The sequence below is a fragment of the Lutra lutra genome, chromosome 11 (genome assembly GCF_902655055.1).
Source record: "Lutra lutra chromosome 11, mLutLut1.2, whole genome shotgun sequence".
Taxonomy (NCBI): Eukaryota; Metazoa; Chordata; class Mammalia; order Carnivora; family Mustelidae; genus Lutra; species Lutra lutra.
Window position 1 is genome coordinate 27,375,104 of NC_062288.1, and position 25,385 is coordinate 27,400,488.

Below are 25,385 nucleotides of genomic sequence, written 5' to 3' on the forward strand. Positions count from 1 at the left end.
ACCAACGCCAAAACACAAACAAAACATTTCAAATTTGTTTTCATCCTTGAGTTATCATGATAATAAAAAAGATTATTGGCCATTTTTGGAAGATGATATGGAACCATTTCTTATTTTGGAAAATGGTAAGTAAAGGAAAACTGTCCAACCTTTTCTGCCTTTATCCTAACTTTCCTATACAAACCACACTACCAGGTAATCAAATATTGGTTGAGGAGAAGTTTATCTTTTTAAAAGTATTCCAAGAAGAAATGATGACTGAATTAGAGTATCACCATTCTGTAACATTTAGTTAATTAATGGATCTATACTTGCCATTGAGCACCAGTAGCTGTAAACAGGACAAAATGAAAGACAGCCAGACATCATATACCTCCCTTGAACAAGAATCAGGTCAGATCTGTAGGGCAAAAGACCAAGTCACAGGCAATAAAAAGACAGAGGAATTTGTTAATTGCACTGTGAGTATGCAATCAGCAAAAACCCATTTTGGTAAAAAGACCAGGTTTCTTCAAAAAGTAAGATTCACTGAAAAACAAAGTGGGGAGGAGACTATGTAGATTAAAAGAAGCTTAGAAAACATTTTAAAAAGAAAACAGGAAAACCACGCAAGTATTTGTGTACTAAGCGGATGTCAGTGATAACCCAGGAAGTAATTATTATAAATAACAGGAAGGTGGTTGCATTTAGGGTTGGGAGGGTGTTGGGCAAGAGAGGGGTAAAATGGAGGTCTTATGAGATGACTGGCAAAGTTTAATTTCTTGAGCTGGGTGGTGGTAAGAGTGCCTGACATATAATAATTTATTAAGCTATACAGTTATTAATTCTGTTTTCTGTGCTGTGTTTAAAATTTATTTTTTAAACTGGGTGAATAAACATATTTGTGATGCAATTTTCAGAGAAGATGTTATGAAAAGTTCAATTTCTGGAATAAAGTATCAATTTATCAAGTGGGTAAACACAAGCAGTCAAAGTTGACATTTTCAATATTTATTAGGAAGGCTGAGGCAACAGCCTTTTTATACAGCACAGTCTGCATAAACTATCAAGATACATCTTGTATACAATCACAAAACTAAGACATATTTTTACATAGAGTAAAACTCAAGACAGATTTACAAGCATTTTTAATACAATTCTCATGTATTTCAATTCAATTTCTACAACCTTTAGCCCAAGACTTTGTATTTGTTTGTTAGCTTTTCCAGAGAGATTTGGGTAGAACAGAAAAGAACACATTAGCAAATCACCAACACGGCATGCAACATGTAGTTAGAAACAAGACATATTTCCAAGTACTTTATTTTTTATTTTGAAATCAATTTTATTAGATTTTTATTTTTTCAGACAAGGTTTTTTTTTTTTTTTCCATTAATATCAGATGTGTTTTTGTTAGGATATTAGCACACACATTAATCAGTAGTGGGAGCACCTGAGCACATCACCAACAAATATACAGACACAATCAAACGATAATCATAGTCACATGCTGAATGCCAAATGAAATTAATATTTCAACTTTGTCTATTTTACCAAATGTATAGTTATGTACAGGGTAACCACTTAAGAAAATGCTCTCGATCTACATATCAGATAAGGAATCATTTGATTAAATGATTTTGACTTAATGGGTACCTTTAATAATGACAACAACATGGAACATACAGAAAACATCAATGTGTCATATTTGATGAGAATATCTGTTTCACTCATTCATTTTTGTATTACATCGAAGGCAAGTAGTTATTAAAGAGACAGCTCATAATGATTCGTCGAGCTTTCTTTCACTTCCATGTCAAGCTCAAAAAGACGGAAACTCACTCTGTCACATGGAGAGTTATAAACATATATATATAGCTGTAGTTGGCTGCTTTTGGAATATTAGACATTATAGCAATGAAAATAAGCTTTTAAAAATATCATTAGTTATGATTTAAATAATAAAGTAAAAAAATACTATAAACATCTTTATGATATCTTAATGAAATGAAACATCAATCAAATAATTTCTAATAAATTGGGCACAATATAGTTTAGAATTTTATTTTACTTCACATGACCACCGACCTATTGTCACTACCACTATCAACACTACCGTCACAACCATTCCTAGTAAGTATCAATATCAGCTGGTTACCAGCTAGAATAGTCCCACAATATGACTATTTTAATGTGTGTGATCCACAAAACTAATTCCACTGATATGCTGAAAATGAGCACTTATTTGTATGATTAGTTACAATAGGGGCACATTAAGGAACAAAGACAATCACTGCTCCTTAGTCTTGGATACTGTTCTTTTCAACAGAAATGGTAAAGAAAGAGTTCAGAGTCACCAAAAATCTTCTTAACCTTAAGTAAAAACAGGGGGAAACACCAACTTCTCGTTTATACCATTACCTATGTCTGTAATGACCATTCTACAAATCCCTGTCTTTTGTAAAAATTCACTCTGTGCTTTTGCTTCTACAGCCAGAAGTTTCTTTAGGACCACGTTTTGAAACAAGAAGCAACTCCAGTTTCTGATGACTCAATGAAGTCGTGGGGAGAAATTAAGATGCTTTTTGAGATATAGGTGTTGGAATTGGACTGATCACATATTATTGAGAGATTACAAACTTTGTCATTGGTAGGATTAAGAAAAAAAACTGATTCCAAAAAAATAAAAGAAATGAAAAAGTGGAAAATTATGTGCTGTGATATATATACAAAAAAGTAAAAAAACACCAAGAGCCCTATTTGCAATTAAAAAAGAAACAGCTTTGTTGTAAGAAGGGTAATCGACATCATCCAGAAGAAATGCATTTGTTCGAGGATCAGTGTTGCATAGAATAATTCCTGTACAACTTAGGATTTTGGTCAGCTGCAAACTTGGCACACTGTGGCAGGATCTTATGCTCTCTGAAAGGGGATGCTGGTGCACAAAAATGAAGCCCTGTCATTAGCTCTCTTGATTGACCTGGCCCCGTCACTGGTTCCTCGGAACAAAGGGGCACCTAGAATGAAGAGACTTCTACCCTTTCAGGTCAAATAGCTACCAAGGGATGATCTGTGTTTGGGTGGCACCTCATTTGTGTTACTATAAAAGAAACTGCAACTAGAATGAAGTCAAACCTACTGGTCATACCTCTCATGCATACCTCTGGATGTGCATGGCTGCAGAAGAGGGTGTGTGGTGAGCCAGGGTTTCCTTTGAAGGGTGAATAGCAGAACTTTTTATGTCAGAAAGAGATCTTCCCGAATCTTTCCCTTCCCCAATGATGAGTGATATTACAAGCTCCCTAAAGTGCTCACTTCTGCTGGATATATCCATAGCAACCATCAGCAGATCTAGTTGTCTCTAAAAATAAAATCCTAGCAGTATCAAGTCTTCAGTGATCCCTTCGCTGCATGCTTGTTGTAGAGCTGTGTTAGTGGTAAATGACACTGCATTGTCAGGGAGGACAGGTTAAAAAAAAAAATAGAGGGAGGAAAAGGGACTGTTTTCTTCCTTGGATTGGGGAAGAGTGAATCTATACTTCTTTAGGAATGTAATAAAGATATATAGCCTGGAACTTATTAGAAATTGTTTTATTTTCAGTGTTTTACATTTAATCAATTCCTTTCAAATTTAAAGCATGTTTTTCTTTAAAAGTGAGAAAATTCCATATCCAACCAACGTATTTGGAGATGATTTCTTGAAATCCACTAAAATCTCACCTTTGAATGAAGCAGCAGCTTTCAAACTCAGAATGCTCTGAGAAGCAATTTATTTTAAGGTAGGATATGGGAATAGTATAAGATTGGTATTATTTGTTTCATTGATAATAACCCAATTTGCAAATCATTTTGATTTAATTTTCACCTTTTCTCAGGTTCAATTCAAGTTTGTATTTTAAAGAAAAACCATTAGTTTTGGACTGAACACACTTCTTTTATCCAAGTCAATGCTTACCATCAGTATGGAGGATGTTTTTGCATATGAAATTTGAAGAAATAAAGAGCTGCATAATATTATTCCTCACTTTATGTATAAAACTATATCTGAAAATGTGCTTTCTTTTTTTCCTTACAGTTCACTTGGTTTGATCATCCCAACATCCCATTAGGAAGGCCAGGAATAGGTATTTATTTTTATCCTACAAATAAGAAACTGGGAAAAAGTGACTTTAAGTGACATGTGCAAGGTGATACAGTCAGTGGCAGGACCAAAGCAGAAGCCAGGCTTTTCATCCCAGTCGAGTGCATTTCCTACAACTCCAATCTACTTCCTTTGTCTATACTATTGGTTGATGTAGAAGAGGATGCTGTGTTTTAATGACCTGGTCATTGGTCCCTTTATTCCATACTAATAAAATAGCTCAAGTTATATTTTAATCTCAATATAAATGTTGACTTTCACTTATTTTCCCAATATTGATGAACTTGATCACCACAATACAGTCACTAATGGAGAAAAATGGAGCTCTAGGAAGAACTTGAGTTTGGTGTCAGGGTTTTCATCATACAATCAGTGTGCTAAGGACCAAAAAAGCATCATGGAAGAGCAGGAAATGACACCAAGTTAATTAATCCATGTCACAGATTAATATGATTTGTGGAAGAATTTTCTCTTTCAATTTCAAAGAAAATATGTGGAATAACATTTATTTGCAATTCCACAAAGAAAAACTGTTCAGGCTTCCTGGAACATACCATTTTAATCTATGTTCTTTGGTACGTACGTTGAAAATGTATTGGCTTAATGGTCAGTTAAGGAGATTTTGATGTCTTCAACCAAGGTTCCAATATTTTTGTGGGGCAACATTCTGTGCGAGCCAATCATGGCCTTATTTCTAGATAAATGTAATTCCATTTCCACTTAGTATTATCTTCCCTCTACATCATTTTGAATTATACAAATGTGCTTTTACGACATGAATTCCAAGGTTGGTATTGTTCCCGCTTGTAACATTTAGACAGAGAAAAAAATCTAAAAGCCATAATTTCTCCATCTCCAGTACCCTTTCCCTCTGAACACAGCCACCTCACTTCTAGTCTTGAATGCATACTGTAGTTGTAGCCTACGTCAGAATCTAAAAACAGTAAGTCATCTGAGAAAATAAGATGAAGCAAGATCTTTAGACTCCTGAAAACTGAGATTTGTTACATCAGTTCTTTCCCTCCCACCGAGGTTCTTTTGCATAAATGATGAACTTTGTCTTGCATCAGGAACCATATTAATATTCGAGCAGCTGCCCGTAGCTATAGTTCAACTCTGCTCAAAGACTTGTGCCTTAAGTAATCAAAATAGCTCTCGCTCTTTCCTCTTTTTCTTGAAGCAATCCAAGGACTCAAATCTCTTTTTTGGGGGGGGTCTCCAATATGTGAACTTTTTGAGTTTTCTTTCTGTGTTCCACAACAAAATATTCACAAAGCTTTAAGGATGTGTTTGCCTGTGGCTCCTCTTCTCACGTTTAGCCCTAAAAACATTGTAGAATCGTATCCAACTCTAGTCTTGATTTGAAATTAGTTAGAGCAGTTTCTATACCCTGAGCAGACACATTTCTTCAATGGGTTTGAGTAGGACTGACCAAAAGTTTGTGCCAGTTGACTATTCTTTTTCTGAGATCCACTTTGTCAAGCCAGATACAGGCTTCGCCAATCAAGGTCTTTTTCATAAACTTCCCTCCATTAGAGAAAAGTAAAATCTAGAAAAAATAGCCAAAGTTATATATACTTGCATATATTTTTCAGTCTTTTTAAAGGACATTTGATCGTCAAACATAACACAAACAAGAAAGGGTGAGGGGAAGTAGCAGCTATATGTGTAAGAGAACTAATCCTCACGATGTCCTCAAAAGATGTGCAGAATATTAATTAATTCACACCAGCCTTTCCCAAAGGAAAAGACACAACCTGGAGGAGATGAGAATTTTAGATGACATGCATTAACAGCTAATTCTGACTACATTTATGCTTACATGAATTTGGAAATTAGGAAAGTTTCTCAAAAGAATTTTGCTAGGAACATTTTCTGCTAGTTTATGAAATATTAACTCTAATACAAAATTATTTGAGTGCTGAATAAATAAGAGCTCACGAGGGAGATAAAATGCAACATTAATTTTATTTAACATTCATTTATTGGTGATTTTACTATGGTATGCTCTTCCAAGATGATTTGTTGTATGTAGAACTTAACGTTAGCTGAACTGCCATAGGATCTCAGATTCAAGACATTTTTTTTTTCTCTTAAAGAGGAGTTGAAAGGAAGGTGGAGAGCATTAGTGGTGCTAACCACGAATCCTTCACAATTCTCTCTTGTTCTCTCTGTTTTCAGAATCTCTTTTAGAGAATTCATCTTCCTTTTTGGTTAAAACCTTACTTTTATGCTTCTGACTTCAAAATCTGCATTTCTAGTTATGACTATCTTTTCTGGCCTCTGGTTTTGGGATTTCAGATGACAAGATATGTTTTCACTTGGATCCTGCTTTCTCATCAAATGTATCACATTTCAAACAAATGTGTGATCTTTCTCCCTCGAGGTCCCCTCTCCAACTACTTAATCTCTGTGGATGACACAATTGTTCATACAGACTCCAAGGCATCCTTTACTTTTATTATTATTATTATTAATTATTATTATCTCTTTCCACTCTAATGTCTGTCAATTCTCTCAACACAGTTTTAGCTTGGTGATATTTATTATATTTGTCTTTAGTGTCGGCCCTTAAGTGCCAATATCATGATCTTCTTCTCCCTCTATTTTTTCATCTCTTTCCTCCTGCCTCCTTTTCCCTCTTTCATTCCTTGTCCCTACATCTACTGAGGACACACACTCTGTACCAGCCTTGTACGGGGCTGTAGAACAAAGAGCAATAGAAGCCATGCCTTGCCCTAGAGAAGAGGAAGGTGTATGGAAGCAGTGACAGGTAAGTATATAAATGATTGTGCAGCACGGATCAGGCTTGACAGCCCAATAGATTAAGCAAAATGTCATGTGAATAAGGTGTGATGAATCGGATCTGGGGTCCTCAGTAAAGGGCTGAGTTTACACTGAAAGATTGTGGACCAGTGGGATGAGTGGGGAGAGAAGGAGAATACTGAAGGGGAAGAAAAATAGGAGCAAAGCATTGGAGGCTTAACCTGATTTGCAAAGATTGTGGTGCGGCTGGAGCATAGAGTGTGTTGGGAAGTATACAAGGAGATGAGATTAAATCAGTACAATTAGAGCTCACCTTAGAGGAGTATGAATGAGGCAAGGTATTGGTGAGTCACTGAAGGGTTTTAATGGAACATGCTAGTCAGTGTTGTTATCTATCTTTCTATCTATCTGCCTACTGACTTTTAATTCAAGTATACTTCACATGCAGTGTTATATTAGTTTCAGGGGTACAACATCATGATTCGGCAGTTCTATACATTGCTCAGTGCCCATCACAATCAGTATACCCCCACCCCCTTCACCTATTTCATCCATCCCCCACACCTTCCTAGCCAGTGTTTTTAGAAGATACCTCTGCCAGCAGTGTGAAGGAATGAATTAAGAGGATAAGACACGGATGGCAAGGAGGGCGGGTATACTGCTAAAATGATCTGAGTAACAGAGATGAGGACTCAAAGAAGATTAGTGGCAGTGAGCATGGAAATGAATCTATATAAAATAAACTGAGTGGTCAGAATAGAGAAGACTTGGTAGCTAACTGGATGGGTGAGTGAGCTGTGGGATTCTAAAGGGCCCCCAGAAAGACACCTCTAAGAAGTCATTAACTTGTAAAATATCACAGACTGTAGGATCGGTAAACACATGTTAAATAACTGAATGGAAAACAAATCCTGTACGAACAAAAATTTTAAAATAGTAGCAGTATAATATAGAGTTACCTGAAGAGAATGTCCAGCAGGACTGAGGCTGAATCTAAAAGTTTCATTGAATGAAGGCTCTCTATCATGTCGGCATACTCTTGTTTTTTTCTTGATCACCTTTTTCTGGGTGGAGATGTTCATCACATATATTTTTACATATAAATCTGAAAATAAGAATTCAGATTGTGAAGTGTCCATGACTCATACAATTTTCTATTGAAAGAATTATAATTGTACACTGGGAGCTCTCCTATATTTTACACAAAGCCAGCAGATTGTGCTTGATTTGTTTCAGACAACATAAAGTGATTAAAAGATACACCAATTTTCTTAGCAATTCAGTTTTCCTGTTGCATGGTAAATACATAACTTTAAGTTTATGTGTTGAGAAATTTAGCCAAAAAAAGTAGTAAAATATCAACTTGTTCTGTAGAAGAGAAATTCTTTTTTTTTTTTTTAAAGATTTTATTTATTTGAGAGACAGAAGGAATGAGCAGTGGGGAAGCACAGAAGGAGAGGGAGAGTGAGAGCAAGAGAGAGAGAGAGAAGCAGACTCACTACTGAGCAGGGAGCCCGACAGAGGGCTCGATCCCAGGACCTGGAGATCCTGAGCCAGAGGCTTAACCAACTGAGCCATCCAGGTGCCCCAGAAATTATTATTTTTCCATTTTTCAGATATATTTGGTGTACAGCCCAAATTTTACTCTACATTATCCAGATTATTTAGGAAATATTCCTACAGAATTCCTAGATATATGACAGAGCTCATTATCATAAAATTAGATACCTGGTAAGTGATCGGGAGATTTAAATTTATAGGTGATATTTCTGCACTGGAGAATCTCAACTATTAGTTGTTCACCATCTGTCTTCATTTCCTTCTTCAATGCAATCTTGATTTCTCCCATTACCTGGGTTTTGACTGAAAGAATTTAATAAAAGTGTTAAGGAATATGAAATAGCTATTAAATGTTTAATTCAGTAATTCATTCATACATTCATTTATTGTTTATCAAGTTCTGAACACCTTACTGTATCCTGTGGATACACAAATGAATAAAATACAGTCTGAGCCCATAAGAGGTATAACATCTCTTGGGGAGACTGATGAATTACACATTTTCAGCAAAGTGTCTTAATATAATGACAGGCTAGTAAACAGGGAGGTATGGAAGAAATTTGAGTCAATACATAATATTTAACTGTAGATTATTAGGTGAAAAGAGGAAACAGAGGAGCCTACAAGAAGACAGATATCCATAAAAATAATATAATTTTAATATAATCTATAGAAAATCAGTCATGTGAAATACAGGAGTTATTTGCTAACAATTTCTCATTACCAGGTTTGCACAGGAACATTTGCTACCACAACTAAGTGTCATTATATGTTCTTTCTACTTCCTTTCTTTTCCTTTATAAAAGAAATAGCCAACAAGAATATAGTAATGAAATTGCGCAAGGGAAAATACCATGAGTGACTAAAATGAATCCAATGTATTTCTTTCAAGAGTTTATCTCGGCTCTTTGTATCACTGAAGAAGATATTCATGCCCAGTCATGTTCTTTAATGATTCACCCCTTCCTCTGTCAATTCATATATGCACCCACTTCTCCAATCACCAACAGTTATTTTATTTCCTATCCTATCCAGATAAGCACTCTGTTAGGAAAAATGATTGTAATGGTGAGCCAAGACACACATGCTTATCAGTTTTACAGCTTTTCCACCTAGCTGTGGGAAGAAAGACTTAATGATCGTTTTCATCAATAAATGTAAAATTAGAAAAAGCAGAAAGGTAATGAAATACAAGAGCATGGTTCCAAGAGAGGATGCAGAAGTATTGCTTGAGCTGAAATCAGAAGGATGAGAAAGAGTTAACTAGTTGAAATAGATTAAGAACATGCTGCAGAGAGGGAACGTGTGCTCACAGGAGGGAACATTATGGGACTGAGGAACTAAGTGCATGTTCATGTGTTTATAACATATTATTAATTGGTACCATTGGTACCATGTTAAGAATTTGGTTCTTATATTAGGACAGTAGGAACCTATTGAAGGTTTTTAAGTTTGGATATAGATCACTTGTTCTCAGACATCTTGGTTTCAGACTTCTTTTACACTCTTAAAAAAGTGCAGGGTCCTCAAAGAACAATTGTGTGCATTATAGCTATCAACATTAGAAATTTAATATTTTTAATTAAAATACAAAATTAGATATTCTAGAATATTTATTGATTCTACTAAAATTACAATAATATACTTATAAATAAATATTTTAATGAAAAATAACCATATTTTCCAAAACAAAAATATAGTGAGGAAAGCTGTTTCATATTTTTTTCAAATTTCATTAATGTTTTGCTTAATAAAGGAGAGCTGGATTCTCATATCTGTTTCTATATTAAATCCAATTCAATTTGTTGTTTTAGTTGAAATATATGAAGAAAGTCCAATCTCATACAAATAGTTGGAAAAGAAGAAGTATTTTAATGTACTCTTTAGATAATGTTAGATAACTAAAGTTTGACAAGTGCTAATTTGTGGAATCTGAAATCATATCAATGGACTTTTGAGCTGTTACTTTAAAATATACCAGTCTATACTGCATTTTCTTTTTATCTTGCATTTTGAGTGGCTCTTTTAGCTATGCCTGACTTGGTAATAACATACTGTTCATTTTGGAAAATACTGGTTCACTGAGTTAGGTAGGTTTTGTTGATACATTTCATAAAATATTTAAAGTACATGTATTAATATCACCACCAATATCATCAAAAAGGTCTTTGAATATTGAAAAGCCTCCAAGCTCAAGAAGGCAGATACAAGTTTTCCAAAGTTCTGTTTTTATTTAAAAGCTGAATTTTAGGGGCGCCTGGGTGGCTCAGTGGGTTAAGCCGCTACCTTCAGCTCAGGTCATGATCTCAGGGTCCTGGGATCAAGTCCCGCTTTGGGCTCTCTGCTCAGCAGGGAGCCTGCTTCCCTCTCTCTCTGCCTACTTGTAATCTCTCTCTGTCAAATAAATAAATAAAATCTTAAAAAAAAGAAGCTGAATTTTATCACTGAAAACTATCATCACTTGTTTTTCTTAAAGTGACAAACTCACTTTGTTAACTGTTGAGAATAAGTAGCATTTGTCTTTCAGTTATTCTTTTTATCAAAAATTATATTTCTTATTAAAAGGCTAGTTCAACTTGCAACCAAAAAGAAATACACAAACAGTTTTCCTCAAATCAACTATCTTAATTTGGTAGGCAGCAGAGCACTTCAGGTATATTTCACATTTCTTCACAGAGAATTAGAAAGACATGTACTTGAGGGTCTAGGTTTAATAATAGTATTTCAACTTCCTAATTAAGGATGGTATTTTTAAAAATATTTTATTTATTTATTTGACAGACAGAGATCACAACTAGGCAGAGAGGCAGGCAGAGAGAGAGGAAGGAAAGAAGCTCCCTGCTGAGCAGAGAACTTATGGCTCGATCCCTGGACCTGGGATCATGACCTGAGACGAAGGCAGAGGCTTTAACCCACTGAGGCACCCAGGCGCCCCAAGGATGGTCTTAAATGAAGCTGACATTTTCCTTGTGAGTGAGTGGTGGTTAAAAATAAATAAATGCAGTGACTGTTAATATAGTTTGGTGTCACTGCCTAGTTTTGTGCTAAGTCCCCAGCAGTTTATGGCATCATTGCTCTTGCATTATCAAGGTTAAGTTCACCACAGTGAAAAGGTAAATAATATCTTAGTATATTTAAAAAAATAATTTTGACCTCATTTATGCACATAAACAAAATATAGAATACAGACTATAGTTGAGTAATCTTTGAGAGGAAGGTAAAGTAACAAAAGCATTATATGCAAAATTGTAAGTATATTATATGGTTGTGATTTAATTCTTTTGAATGAATTTTGTCACATTTTGGGGACTTGTTGTTTTGATGAATTTCTTTACTGGATCAAGTGTTTGATTAAATTAATTTAACTTTTTATGCCTGGATGTACCCAGACATGCTGAGAAATAGCTATTAATACCAATAAGTAAGGTCCAAAAATACAGGAAACCATCCTCTACACTGGAACACAAATCTTCTGGATATAATCACATCATAACAGTTTAGCAACCAATGATTGTAGATACTTCACAGCAGTTAGATGTGAACTTTACTCTCAAGAAACTCAAGAAAAAAAATCGCAAGCCAAGGATTTTATATACAGTTCAACTGTCTTTCAAGTGTTAAGCCTATAGTTTTAAGCATAGAGGAACTCAGGAATTCTATACAAAAATTGATTCTCTGAGAAATACACCAGAGATTCATTTCATTAAGCCAAAGAGATAACTAGAGAAACTTTAGCACAAGGACTGATGGTGAGTATTTAACATATTTAACTGTAGAGCTAAGGCTAAAGCAGGAGGGAGGACACAGGTGGGTGGGAGAACAGCATTTGTTATGTATTCTGACAGTATTAAGAATAAAACTAAAAATAGATGGATGCAGAAAGGAGAGAAAGGGGAAAGTAGAGTGAGATTATTGATTTTTTTATAGGTAACAGGTACATAACAAAGGATGCAACTTCAAATTGGCAAACCAGATAGTAAATGGTGAAGAAAGAACAAGAATTTTAAGTGGTATATATAAATATATATATAAGTAAAAAGGAAATAATTCAAACAAAGATACACATCTTAATTACGGAATTCTTTTTCAAATTAAAGACACCAAATGGAAAAAGAAATATAATAAATACACACAATAATTATGAAACAAAACACAGAGTTCCTATCAAACGTATCGATCATATCCATAAACATGATTAGGTTTGGCTAGCCTATTTTAAAAAAGACTTTCAGACTGGCTCATAAAGCAACTTAACTCTATGATAAAATTTAGTTTTGGTTCAAATAGTGAAAAATACATCAACCAAAAGCATACCAGGTATATGGAAATGATAAGAGAGTAAGGGTTGAACTGTTATTATCACACAATTTAATTTAGAACACAATTCAGTAAATAAGACAAAAAGGGGCATTTGATCAAGCTAAGGATATTTATTAGGATAAATAATTCCTAATGAAGATACAACAATTATGAGATGTATGTATCACTTAAATAAGACTGAAACTACAACATGACGTATGAAAGTTGTAAGGAGATGAGTGAGAATAATAGTAAAAGACTTCTATACAACACTTACAAGACAGGCCATGTAGACCAAAAGAAGCAAAGACATAGAATATTGAGACATTATAGTCAGTAAAGCATATCTCATGTACATTTATTAAATACCACACCCTGATAATAGAGAATATATATTTTTTCTCAATTACATATGGAACATTCCCAAAATTGATCACATACTGAGTTACAAAGGAGATATCAGTAAGTTCTATAAAAGGAAGGTGTTACAAACATTGATCACATACAAAAAGCCTTCAATTGAATAATTCTTGGGTGAATGGCAAAAATACAATGAGAAAAGACAAGAGTTCTAAAAAAGAATGATAATGAAAATAACTCTGTGTCAGAGTCTATGAGAGTTAAAGTAATGTTGAGAGGAAAATGTCAACTTTAAGATTGGCAACCCTGGCTCATTGCTCAGAAGATCTGAGAGTTTTGGTAGAATCAGGAAAAATGTCCTAGGGTCCCCATTTCCTGGAGCTCTAAGGTGAGGTAAGTGAAAAACCCAAAGCAGAGACTATCTTCTCCTGGGAATAAGAGGTATCTTGGCTTGGTGGAGTGAATGCCAGCATTAAAAACCACATTTAATCAAATGCAAAAGGTAGAGCACAATCTCATCAGCCAGGCCAGCAAATTTGTATGTGAATCAGCACTCTGTCTTTCCTCCAAAGCCATACAGAAGTGGAAAGAACACCATCTCTCAAACCCACACCTGGGATGGAGGGGAAAAAGAGGATTCTAACTATACCGGTAAGGAAGGGGCCACAGAAAATTCACTCCCATTATTCTGAGCCAATAGAAGTTGTGGACAGAACTGAGGACATTAATGAGTGTGCAGGAATAAAAAAACAGCAGGACGGATCTTTTTTCTTGGAGAAATTCACTTTTATAGGTCATAATCCTCTTTCACAGCCCTTAAAACCCTACACGCTAAGCATGTGGTAATGTTGTTGTTTTCCACCGTCTCCTATGGGACAAAAGGTAGAATTAAGCTTGCTAATTACAGTGTTCAAATCATCACATTGCCTGTTTCTTTCTTGGAAGGTTAAATTCACGCTCTTCACAGTATGGTACTTGTGAAGTTCTTGATAATTTTCTCCTGTTGGAAGACTGTTCCAGCTTGCTTTTTAATGTTTCTATTAAAGGACGAAATGGACATGCCCGCTGAGATCACGTTAATTGTGAGTCATCGCTGTCCATCATGTCTGCCCTTTCACACGTTCAAAATGTCTTTGTCACCTGGAGCGGCAGCGTGATGGCAACAGAAACCTCCCATGCACTGTCGCCACAAGGGGGCAGCAGCTCCAGATCAATAATCAATCTTATTCTGGAGAAGACATTTGTCCTACAACAGGATGCATAACCACGATTTGAGACTAGAAAGAAGGGGGAAAATAGAAGAGGAAGGGATGAAGGGATGTTGGGAGCATAGTTCAAAAGTGAGATGACAAAAAGTGGGGTTACAGTGCTAAAATACAAATATTTGTACTTGTATTTGTATTTTAAGACTTTCAGTGAATTAGGAACATCATGGAAAAAAGTGGAATAAGATAGAAATCAATACTATTTACAGAGAGTGCTGAAAGGCTGAGGATACTATACAAAGGAAAACAGAGAAGAGAAGGTAGAAATAAGTGATAGATACGTGGAACTGAGAATATGAGGCAATATAATTGATGACTCAGAAAAAGGAAATTCAAGAGACTAGAAAATCACATTTACTTAAAATATAAAGGTATTTATCTGAAGTAACAGAAGAGTAAACCTGTAGATCAAAAGAGTATCCTGTATTCCTGGAAATATTGATTAGGTGATACACTGATATATCCCCATTTAATCTACTTCAAAAATATAGAAAACATTTTTAAAGGGACCATGGGAAGAAGTCCCCTGAATGAGTACATTGATAGACAAGAAAAAGTAGCTTTTCAACAATATTTAAAAGCCTGTGGCAGAGGAAATAGAGGTTATACTAATAAGAGAAAGGAAGGAAGGAAGGGAGAGAGGGAGGTTAGATGGAGGGAGAAGGGAAGGAGGAAGGAGAGAAGAGAGAAGGAAAAAAACTTAAAGATGAAATCAAAGAGGAATGTGAAAGAAAGTGGAAGTGTGCTGATTTCCTTTAAGCAGAGAGTTAATGAAATTTAAAATTGAAATATGGTACTGAAAATCATAATTGCTCAACTTCCTAATATTTTCAATTCTGCTTCTTAGACTTTGGGAGATCTTTTATAAATGAATAGGGTAAAATATTTATTGAAATTAAACTATTTCATTGTTTTCACCATGACCTATCTCCTTCATTAAATTAAAAAAAAACAGTATAATCATTTTTTGACAAAGACCATGAATAATTGAATTCTATTAAAATTGTTTGTGTCCTTCTATCTCTTTAGCTGAAGTGCTCCAACAAAGTATAACTGTCAAATTGACTTATTTTTATCTTGCACAGCTTTCTTCTTTCATACTCTCTGTGCTTTATTCTCCATTAAGATATGCAGTGCTCAAAAAAAAAAAAAAAAGATATGCAGTGCTCTTCTCACTTTTTTCCTCGGAAAAAAAAGTGTGTGTGTACACACACACACACACACACACACAGATTATCTTTGAAAAACATGTGTAAGTCATTTATACACATGCTCTATCTATACCTCCATCTGATTTATATTTTTAGAGAAGAGCGTTTTAAGAAAACATGACCATTAACAGAACACAATAATTCTTTCACAACAAGAAATTAGGTCACTATAACCTCCATTTTATAGGTATGAACACAGTGGCTTAGGTGTTTCAAGTAACTCGCCAAATGGCTAAGGGTTTCAGGCAGGACTTTAATCTACATCTTCTGATTTTAAGTCCAGCGCTCTATGCTCTTAAGAAAATGTTTTATTTTCTTATACAGTTTTTATACTTACTGTGATGAGCACTGAGTAATGTGTAGAATTGTTGAATCTTTGCAGTGTACACCCAAAACTAACATAACACTATGTTAACTCTACTTCTAAATAAATATATAAATAAACAAACACATGTATGAATAAAATAATGTTTTGGTTTTTGGAGAACAGAAATGCTCCACATCCAACATGGGGCTTGAACTCAGGACTCTGAGATCAAGAGTCACATGCTCTACCAACTGAACCAGCCAGGCACCCCATACTCTGGGTTATTAAAACCATAGCTAAGGGGCACCTGGGTGGCTCAGTGGGTTAAAGCCTCTGCCTTCCGCTCAGGTCATGATCCCAGGGTCTTGGGATCGAGCCCCACATCCGGCTTTCTGCTCAGCAGGGAGCCTGTTTCTCCCTCTCTGCCTACTTGTGATCTCTCTCTCTGTCAAATAAATAAATAAAATCTTTAAAAAAAATAAAACCATAGCTAGAAGTTATTGTCCACATGTATACATTACATCAATTACATGGGTTGTTTACATTAAACAAGAAAATGGCAACAATTAATTCCTGAAATATTCATAATTGTATGAGATCCTATGGAAACCGTTTGAACATACAAAATTATTTTAAAAAGCAACTATGGATTGACAAAATCTTTTTTTTTAACCTTATTGTATCTGAAATACTAGAGGGCACAATAGTGTAAATCGAGGTTTACTCTTTCTCAGAATTCTAAGAAATCTATTGCAACCTGAGCAGCTTTTGCCAACTTTTTTAGGCAAAAAGTTTCTTTAGAGGCATTTTTTAATTAACTGAAAGTGAATAAAATGTAAAAAAGAAAAGAAGGGAAAAGGGCGCTTTGTAAAAGGAAAGTTTGTGTAAGGGGAAAAAAAAGCATAGAATGAATAAAATTCTCATTGACAGTTTGGTTTCCTTGCAAATTTCCATTAATAAACAGTATGTACCAATGCCTCAGGTCACGGGTACTGGCTAGTGAAGTCTGAATTGGTGTTAGGTAGGATGCATATTTAGCCCTGAGAGTCTGTCACCTTGGAATTTGGTACTTAGCTCCTATCACCCCATTCCAAATCTAAGCAAAGTCTAAAGTGGAATTAACGTGGAGTTCAAAACCAGGAAATCTGGATGGCATGCTGGTCATTAAATAACTCTGTATTGTACTTCCTCATATTGTAAGGTGATGGCATATAATAAGGTCATTTGTGAACTATTTATAATATCTCAGCTTTATAGGATAATAAATTTGTGAACATTTTCTGATATTATCTAAATATGATTTAGTCCTGGCCCTTTACTAAACATCTTTTATTCTAAATTATATTTTCTGTTTACTCAGGATTTCTAAACCAAGCCATTACAGAAAGTCTTGTTAATGCCCTAACACCTGTTAACAGCCAAAATGGTGATGTATTTTCCCTCATGTATAATTGTACTTTCCTTCCTTTCAATTGTTTCTATTCTCAATTTCAAGTCTAAACAATGAATTTTTAAAATGCCAGCTTAATAAATGCATTGTTATATATATATATATATATAATTACAATATCTATCTATATCTATATATTTGTTAGCACAGGGTCTGAAATGCTAGTTACTCAATGAGCATTTATTCTTCTTCTGTCACAGCAATGATACAATGAAGGATCACTTCTAGAAGAAACAGACAGTTTACACTTCACAAGCAAATCTATACCCTTCGGTCAATTGCTCAATTTATTGAGAGTAAAATAACAAAACAAAACATCTCAAGATATTCATATAAGTCAATACTTTTAAAATAGAAATTTCTAAAAAAGAGTCCTTTTTCCACTTTGTTGAGCTTGTTAGAGAGAGGAAGCAAGCTCACTATAATTTGTTCTATTCACCACCCTTTCTCTGTCATTTCCAACCAGGTATATTAACCCCACCCTACAGTCCATAATAATTTTACCTTCCATGTTGAAATTACATCTCTCTCTTCCAAAAATTTGAGGCTGTACTTGGTAATTTGTGACTTAGTACTCAATAATTATCTGTAACTGGCACTTCTCTTTTCTTTACCCCACGTCTTGAAGTAGCAGGGAAAGCTACTAGATCTTTCCCTACCTCTGGTAACCTTATTTGCATTGAATGTTCTTTCCTGGCAAATCGTTGTTTCTCAAGCCATTGATAGGTTTTAAACTGAATTCTCAGAAACATGTCTTCTGAACAAAGGTTCTTACCTCTTACCTCATTCTATGTAGGATTAAATAGAAGGGGTAAAAAGCCACAGGTTTTGAAAATTTATCCTGGTAATTTAATGTTTGAAAAAGGAAGCAAAAATGGGACTAATTTATTTAATTTTATAGTGTATTATACTCAGTTCCTATTGCCTTCACTGTAAGATCTCATGAAGTTGACTCAACTCATCATCTTGCTCAGACAATGAAAATGACACCATGTAGCCGGCTCCATTGGTTGCCTGACAATTTTCCACCTCTATCTCACAGATGACTATAAACACTCAGTCTAGAACTTTCTACTAACACATACTATACTAAGGAATTAGAGAATTTCTGAGACAGGATTTGTAAAACACTTTGTGATCAGATGTAAATATGTAAATTTTTTTTTAAGATTTTTTTTTTAAATTTATTTATTTGACAGAGAGAGATCACAAGTAGACAGAGAGGCAGGCAGAGAGAGAGAGAGAGGGAAGCAGGCTCCCTGCTGAGCAGAGAGCCCAATGTGGGACTCGATCCCAGGACCCTGAGATCATGACCCGAGCCGAAGGCAGCGGCTTAACCCACTGAGCCACCCAGGCGTCCCTTTTTAAAGATTTTTTTTTTATTTGTAAATATGTAAATTTTTTTACAGTAAAATTCAATGGACTTGGTTTTCAAGAAAAGATGGTTCTTCAAACCAAACATATCTCCAGAAATACCATTTTCTACTCACAGTTTAAGTATACACTAATCCGTAATCAAGAGAACAATATTATAACACTCTGAATGATGAATACCAATTATATAATGCAAACTTCTGTCATAATATCTCATTTTTCCTCAAGCATGTGAAATAGAAATATTACTAACTTCACTTTCAAGAAAGGAGACTGTAAATTTTAGGTAGACTAATTTGCCAAAAATCACATAACTAGATTAGATGTTTCCAGCAAGACAGTCCAAGATTATTGCCAAAATGGTCATAATCCATTAAGTGATAGTGATTGTGTGCCAAAATTTTGTGCATACTTGTGAGCACACATGGGGAGAGGGGAAGGGACCTGGGGATTGAGGGGACTCAAGATATATGGGGAAGTTATCTTGGAAAGACACAGAACAGTCAAGAAAGGGAATAAATGCTTACTAATTTCCTATCCAAAGCCTTAATTTATGAACTAAACTTCTTATTTTTTATTAATTTTTTAATAAACATATAATGTATTTTTATCCCCAGGGGTACAGGTCTGTGAATCGCCAGGTTTACACACTTCACAGCACTCACCATAGCAGATACCCTCCCCAGTGTCCATAACCCCACCCCCCTCTCCTGACCCCCCTCCCACCAACAACCCTCAATTTGTTTTGTGAGATTAAGAGTCACTTATGGTTTGTCTCCCTCCCAATCCCATCTTGTTTCATTTATTCTTCTCCTACCCCCCTAACCCCTCATGTTGTATCTCCACCCCTCATATCAGGGAGATCAGGTGATAGTTGTCTTTCTCCGACTGACTTATTTCACTAAGCTTAATACCCTCTAGTTCCATCCACGTCGTCACAAATGGCAAGATTTCATTTCTTTTGATGGCTGCATAGTATTCCATTGTGTATATATACCACATCTTCTTTTTTAATTTTTTTTAAAGATTTTATTTTATTTTTATTTATTTATTTGACAGAGATCACAAATAGGCAGAGAGGCAGGCAGAGAGGGAGAGAGGGGGAAGCAGGCTCCCCGCCGAGCAGAGAGCCCAATGCGGGGCTCAATCCCAGGACCCTGAGATCATGACCCGAGCTGAAGGCAGAGGCTTTAAACCACTGAGCCACCCAGGCGCCCCTACCACATCTTCTTTATCCATTCATCTGTTGATGGACATCTAGGTTCTTTCCATAGTTTGGCTATTATAGACATTGCTGCTATAAACATTCAGGTGCACGTGCCCCTTCAGATCACTATGTTTGTATCTTTAGGGTAAATACCCAGTAGTGCAATTGCTGGGTCATAGGGTAGTTCTATTTTCAACTTTTTGAAGAACCTCCACGCTTATGAACTAAACTTCTTATTACATGTAGGGAGTTACAATTAATTTGAATGGCAGCAACAATGTATTTGATTTATTGAACAACTCTTGTGTTACTTTATGTAACAGTCTACAGTCTTTAATTGCAAGGACTGTGCCTTATTTACATCCTTGTCTTTTTAGCCCACAGAAAAGGCCTCTAGTCTCTATTAGACACTTAATGAATGAATTTATAAAATATCTCGCATCTTAACAGCAAACCTACAAGGTAAATATCATTTCCACACACATCTGAAGAAAGAGATTTCTTAGGTCTGACTCAATCTTCCCTCTAAAGTAGGCTGAGGCCACCAAATTGAGATATTTTAGGATTTTTTTCTCCTATAGTTTCACCCAAAATAAGTGCTTTTATGTCAGTGTATGAATTTCATTCTCTGTTTACATATATATCCAAGCCTCTATTATTCAAAGCTATGCGGTGATATCCTAATACATTTTCATGTCTCAGGGCTTAGTGGGAACTGAGGGAAGAGGCATTTTGTTATGTTTTCATTAATTTTTTTTCCATGGGAGATGAGTTCTGTAAGCTTTCATTAAGTCCTTTATTTGAAATAACCCAGATTCAAGGAGATATTTTATACAATAAGGCAAGCTTTCTGGCCTAATATGATTTAAGAGTTCTATGAAAGTAGGACAAGCCTGCACATTCTCTCTGTGTTCTGTTACATAAAGAAATTCTTTCTTTCTGAGACAAAGCCAGAAAGAACATAATTTTAGGAGGAAAAAATAGATTTTTTTTCTGATTGATCTTCAATGTTTTTGGCATTTTTTTTGTCCTTTTGGTACATCTTTCTTAGTATTCATTTCACTGTGACTGAAAATAACCAGAGCTCTTTTTAAAAAATGTTTAATTGAAATCTTCCTATTATCTTGTATGAGACCAAAAAAAAAAAAAAAAAAGAAAGAAATTTTGCTATTAGAAAAGAAAACCTGAAACTTAAATGGACATCACATTTAAAATGTTTGCAGTTTTAAAATTTCTTTCTAAAGTCTCACAAAAAGAAATCCCAGGAGGAGTGAAATAGGAGAGCTTGTCAATGGAGTAAGTAAGGTTGGTGAAGTTCTTTTTTAGAGGAGAGTCAAGTTCAAGAACACCAGCCTGACTTCCTGAGTCCACAAGACCTTGGCTAGACTCTCATCTACCTTGTAGATCAAAAAGATGAAGTTGCCTTGACCTTTGATCTAAAAGTAGGCATATTAAACCCCAGGAACAGTGGTGGACCTATGTATATTCTCCCAATACAGAGAAACATTAGCATCAAAGAGTAATGAATTTAGAAAATAAAACCAGATAATTGAATAATGGTAGGGAAGCCAGGAGCTCCTGTGAGGAAAAACAGTTTGTCTGTGTAAGAGTGTGAAACTACCAATTAACCACAGAACAACTTCCGACTTCTCACAGGAGTGGAAGGTGACCAGGAGGCCAAGTAACCTCTGAATAAACCTGTGACTAGCACCCAAGGTGTTAAAGGAGGGTCAATAGATTACGGCAATCAAATGTTTAGGTTGGCCCACCAAGTTATTTATGTCATCTCTCTCTTCTGTTCTTGAATCAGTCCTAACACCCTTAAAATGGAGTCATTTTGATTCTCCTTTTGGTTTTCACTGGCTCTTCAGTTTTTCACCTTTTTTTCTTTTTCCTACTAGTGGAACATATAGGAAGATCTTATAAAAGTCTTCCTTGATCTTTTTTTTTTCCCAGCTATCACTTTATCTCCTTTGTGGTTAATTGCGATGCGAGCGAAAAGAAGAAACCAGAATTCCACCTCGACTATTTATTCTCAACCCACTTTTGCTAGATTTTCTTTCATGTCTCTCCCCTCTTCATTAGTCTTACCCTGCTTTGCCCGGCGAAGAACCCCTGAACTCCATCACCTGGATTTCCTCATCCTATGCTTCCTCTGAGGTTTTAGCAGTGAGGAGTCAGCAGGCAGTGTGAGGGTAGGAGGATAGAGGCTGAGTAATTGATTGCTTTTGACCCATCCTCATTTGCTGGCTTGATTTGCAGAGACTGGTGCTTTGCTACAAAGGTTAGAGCTCCTGCCCAGAATCTCTTGTATCATGGTGGTCATTCTTGCTGGGCTCTGGTGACAGACTCCCTCCTCGAACCTCGTTCAGCTCAAGGGTAGGAGTGGCTCTTTCCTGTGGCCAGTCCTTCACTCTTTCACCGTGCCTTGGTGGGGTCCCTTAACCTCCCCCACTGTGCACACAGTCTTTTCATTAAACTCTTTTAACTACGCCATTTGAATGTGTCAGCTGCTTCCCTCTAGGGCCTCATGGCACGTCAGTTACTGCAGATTAAGTTAGACCATAATCCAGGGTTTTGTTGGGTTTTTGTTTTAAGGAGAAATTGTCTATCCATGAAATAGACCCATTGATTTGTTCACATATATTCCTGGGCTTCTGTCTATGTGTTGTATTCTCTGCCGCTGTTCCCTTCATCTCGCACAAATACCAAACTCTTTCTATCCTCATGTCCGAATACCTAGCTGGGTAACTTCACGCTTGCGTCAGTCAGGATGGATTAGGTTCTATTAAGTAAAAAACACCACAAAATAGCAGTGATTTGAAACTGAAAGTCACAACATCCTAGGCTGATGGGACAGTCACCAGTCTCCCTCTCTGCTGTCATTCCTGGAAGAGAAGATAAGTCCTCAAGTCTCATACCAGCAATTTAACGCTCAGTCCAGGAATGGTATACATCACATCCAACTGCCACTCATGGGCTAGAACAAGTCAAAGAACTCCTTGTGCCACAAGGGAGCCAAACGGTCTGGGAGTCAGAGAAATGGAGGTTATCAGTGAGTAACACTAATGAACGCCAAAGCATTCTTTGCCCCTCTTATTCAAAGTTGACTTGGATATTGGAGGTTCTCTGTTATTTTACATGAATGTTAAAATAAGTATATTGAGTTCCTCAAAAATACTCAGCTGGTAACTTTACTGAAACTCTATTAGATTTCTATTTTGTTGTTTCACTAAGAAACATGGAATGACTCTATGTTTAGCCAGAAGTTTTCTAATGCCCTTTAATAGAGTCTTCAAGTTGCTTTTATTTTTCTGCAGATATCTTAGTTATTTTCTAGTTAACTCCAAGATAAGAAATTACGGTATTATGAATGATGTTGTTGTATATTTATGTTTACTTACTGGTGATCCACAATAATTCTTATCAGTTCTAACATTTATCTGTTGATTCTGTCAGATTTTCTACATACATATGCATTCAAATTGAAATCAAATAATGTTTTTTTTCCCCTTTCAATTATTGTACCTCTTATTTTATTTTCTTCCCTTACGCATGAGTCAAGACCAATGCTATGTCAAATTTAGTAAAGGTACTGGACATCCTTGAGTCTGATCTTTGAAATCATGCACCAAGGGGCACCTGGGTGGCTCAGTCAGTTAAGTGTCTGAAGTTTGATTTCGGCTCAGGTCATGATCTTAGGGTCATGAAATTAAGCCCTGTGCTCAGCAGAGAGTCTGCTTGAGTTCTCTCTCTCCCTCTGCCCCTCCCCCCTTCTGGTGTGTGCTCACTCTCTCTCTCTCTCAAAAAAAAAAAAAAAAAGCCCCCAAATTACTCCTATTAGTAAATTGATTTAAAAGTATACATGTATATAATCTTCACAAAATTCAGGTTGGGCCTCACCTTTCCTAATTTGCTAGGAATTATCAAAAATAGGTGTATATAGTAACTCAAGTGATTTTTCTTCATCTATACTTTTATTATAACATTAATGAATATATAAAACTTATCTATCATTTTGTCATGAATATAGTTTTCCAATTCTACATTATTATAAACAAAGCTGAAATGAACATTTATATGAAACCCTTTACACATGGATAAAAAAGTTTGGTTAGGATATAGTACAATATTTAAGATATGTTGGAATTATAGGTTTAAAAGTATACAAATTTAGTTGTTATTGTCAAATTGGCCTCTACTTTTTTTTTTTTTTTAAAGATTTTGCTTATGTATTTGACAGAGAGACATAGCGAGAGAGGGAACAGAAGCAGGGGGAGCGGGAGAGGGAGAAGTAGGCTTCCTGCAGAGCAGGGAGCCCTATGCAGGGCTCAATCCCAGGACTCCAGGATCAAGACCTGAGCTGAAGGTAGAGGCTTAACCCACTGAGCCACCCAGGCACCCCTCTAAAATGTTTACACTAACATTTTATGTACTACTCTTCTATCAGCAGTACATAATTTCATTTTGTCACATTTCTGCAACTTCTGGGTTTTCTTAACGAGTTTTAGAAAAACAATAAATGTGTGTGTACACACATGCATACTGGATCCTGATATCCTTGCTTTATATGCACAGCAAATACCTGCTGTCCTATTGTTTTGTTTTGTTTATCGTGACATTTTCTTGAACCAAAGTTTATTTTAATTATAATATAGTCAAGTTCATTAGCCTCTTACACTATTGTTTTGGCTTTGTGTTTTTACAGTTCTTTTGTATTTTACCATTAATTAGGAAGATAGTCACTATTTACATCTGAAAGTTTGAAAGTATTACTTTTCATCTTAGACACTTAAACCATTCCCAGTTACCTATTTTTTACCTATTTATTGCTTTTTATAGTATAGGTAGGAGTAATTTTTTTTTCATGCTGGCAGCCAATTTTCTCTGAATTATTTATATGCAGTGCAATTTTTTTTGTAAATAAAGTTTCCATATACACAAGGACATTTTCTGGGCTATCTGTTTGGTTTTATTGGTCTACTAGATTATACTTCTCTATTACCATATTTTATGACTATAACTTTGTGAGTAATCTTCCTACTTTAGCGTTTTTATTCAAAATCTTTTTGGCGCTTACCTTTTTTATATGGATTTTAGGATCAGCTCTCAAAATTCCATAATAAGCTTTTGTTATTTACTTGAACTTTCCTGGTATTCACATATTAACTTGGGAACAAATGCAATATTTATGGTAATAATTTTTACATCATGCTCTCTATGCCTTTTCATTTGTGTCTTCTTTTATGAACTTCAACAGTATTTTGCATTTTTCTCATAAAGTGCTGAGTATTTTGTTAGATACTAGTTATTTCCTGGAATCTTAGGCTTTGTGCTGCTATTAGGAAAAGGCTCTCTCTTTTTATCCTGTTTCTGAAGTGGTCATTACAGGTGACATAGGAAGGCTATTGTTTTCTTCCTCGATTTTTCTATCAATTTTATCTGACTCTGTCACCATTTTGCCAA

At 35.5% G+C, this 25,385-nt stretch overlaps 1 protein-coding gene across 3 annotated transcripts in view; it reads right to left on the bottom strand.

Moving 5' to 3' along the window:
• Nucleotides 1–982: 982 nt before the first annotated feature.
• The window catches only part of PCLO (piccolo presynaptic cytomatrix protein), a 414,175-nt gene continuing 389,772 nt past the window's right edge, over nucleotides 983–25,385 (bottom strand). For all 3 annotated transcript variants that reach the window (XM_047694735.1, XM_047694734.1, XM_047694733.1), the window contains exons 23-25: nucleotides 8,615–8,749; nucleotides 7,846–7,991; nucleotides 983–5,669 (exon numbers count right to left, since the gene is read on the bottom strand). In XM_047694735.1, coding sequence (XP_047550691.1) covers nucleotides 5,529–5,669; nucleotides 7,846–7,991; nucleotides 8,615–8,749 — 422 coding nt within the window. In that variant the 3' untranslated portion in view covers nucleotides 983–5,528. The remainder of the gene's footprint in view (nucleotides 5,670–7,845; nucleotides 7,992–8,614; nucleotides 8,750–25,385) is intronic.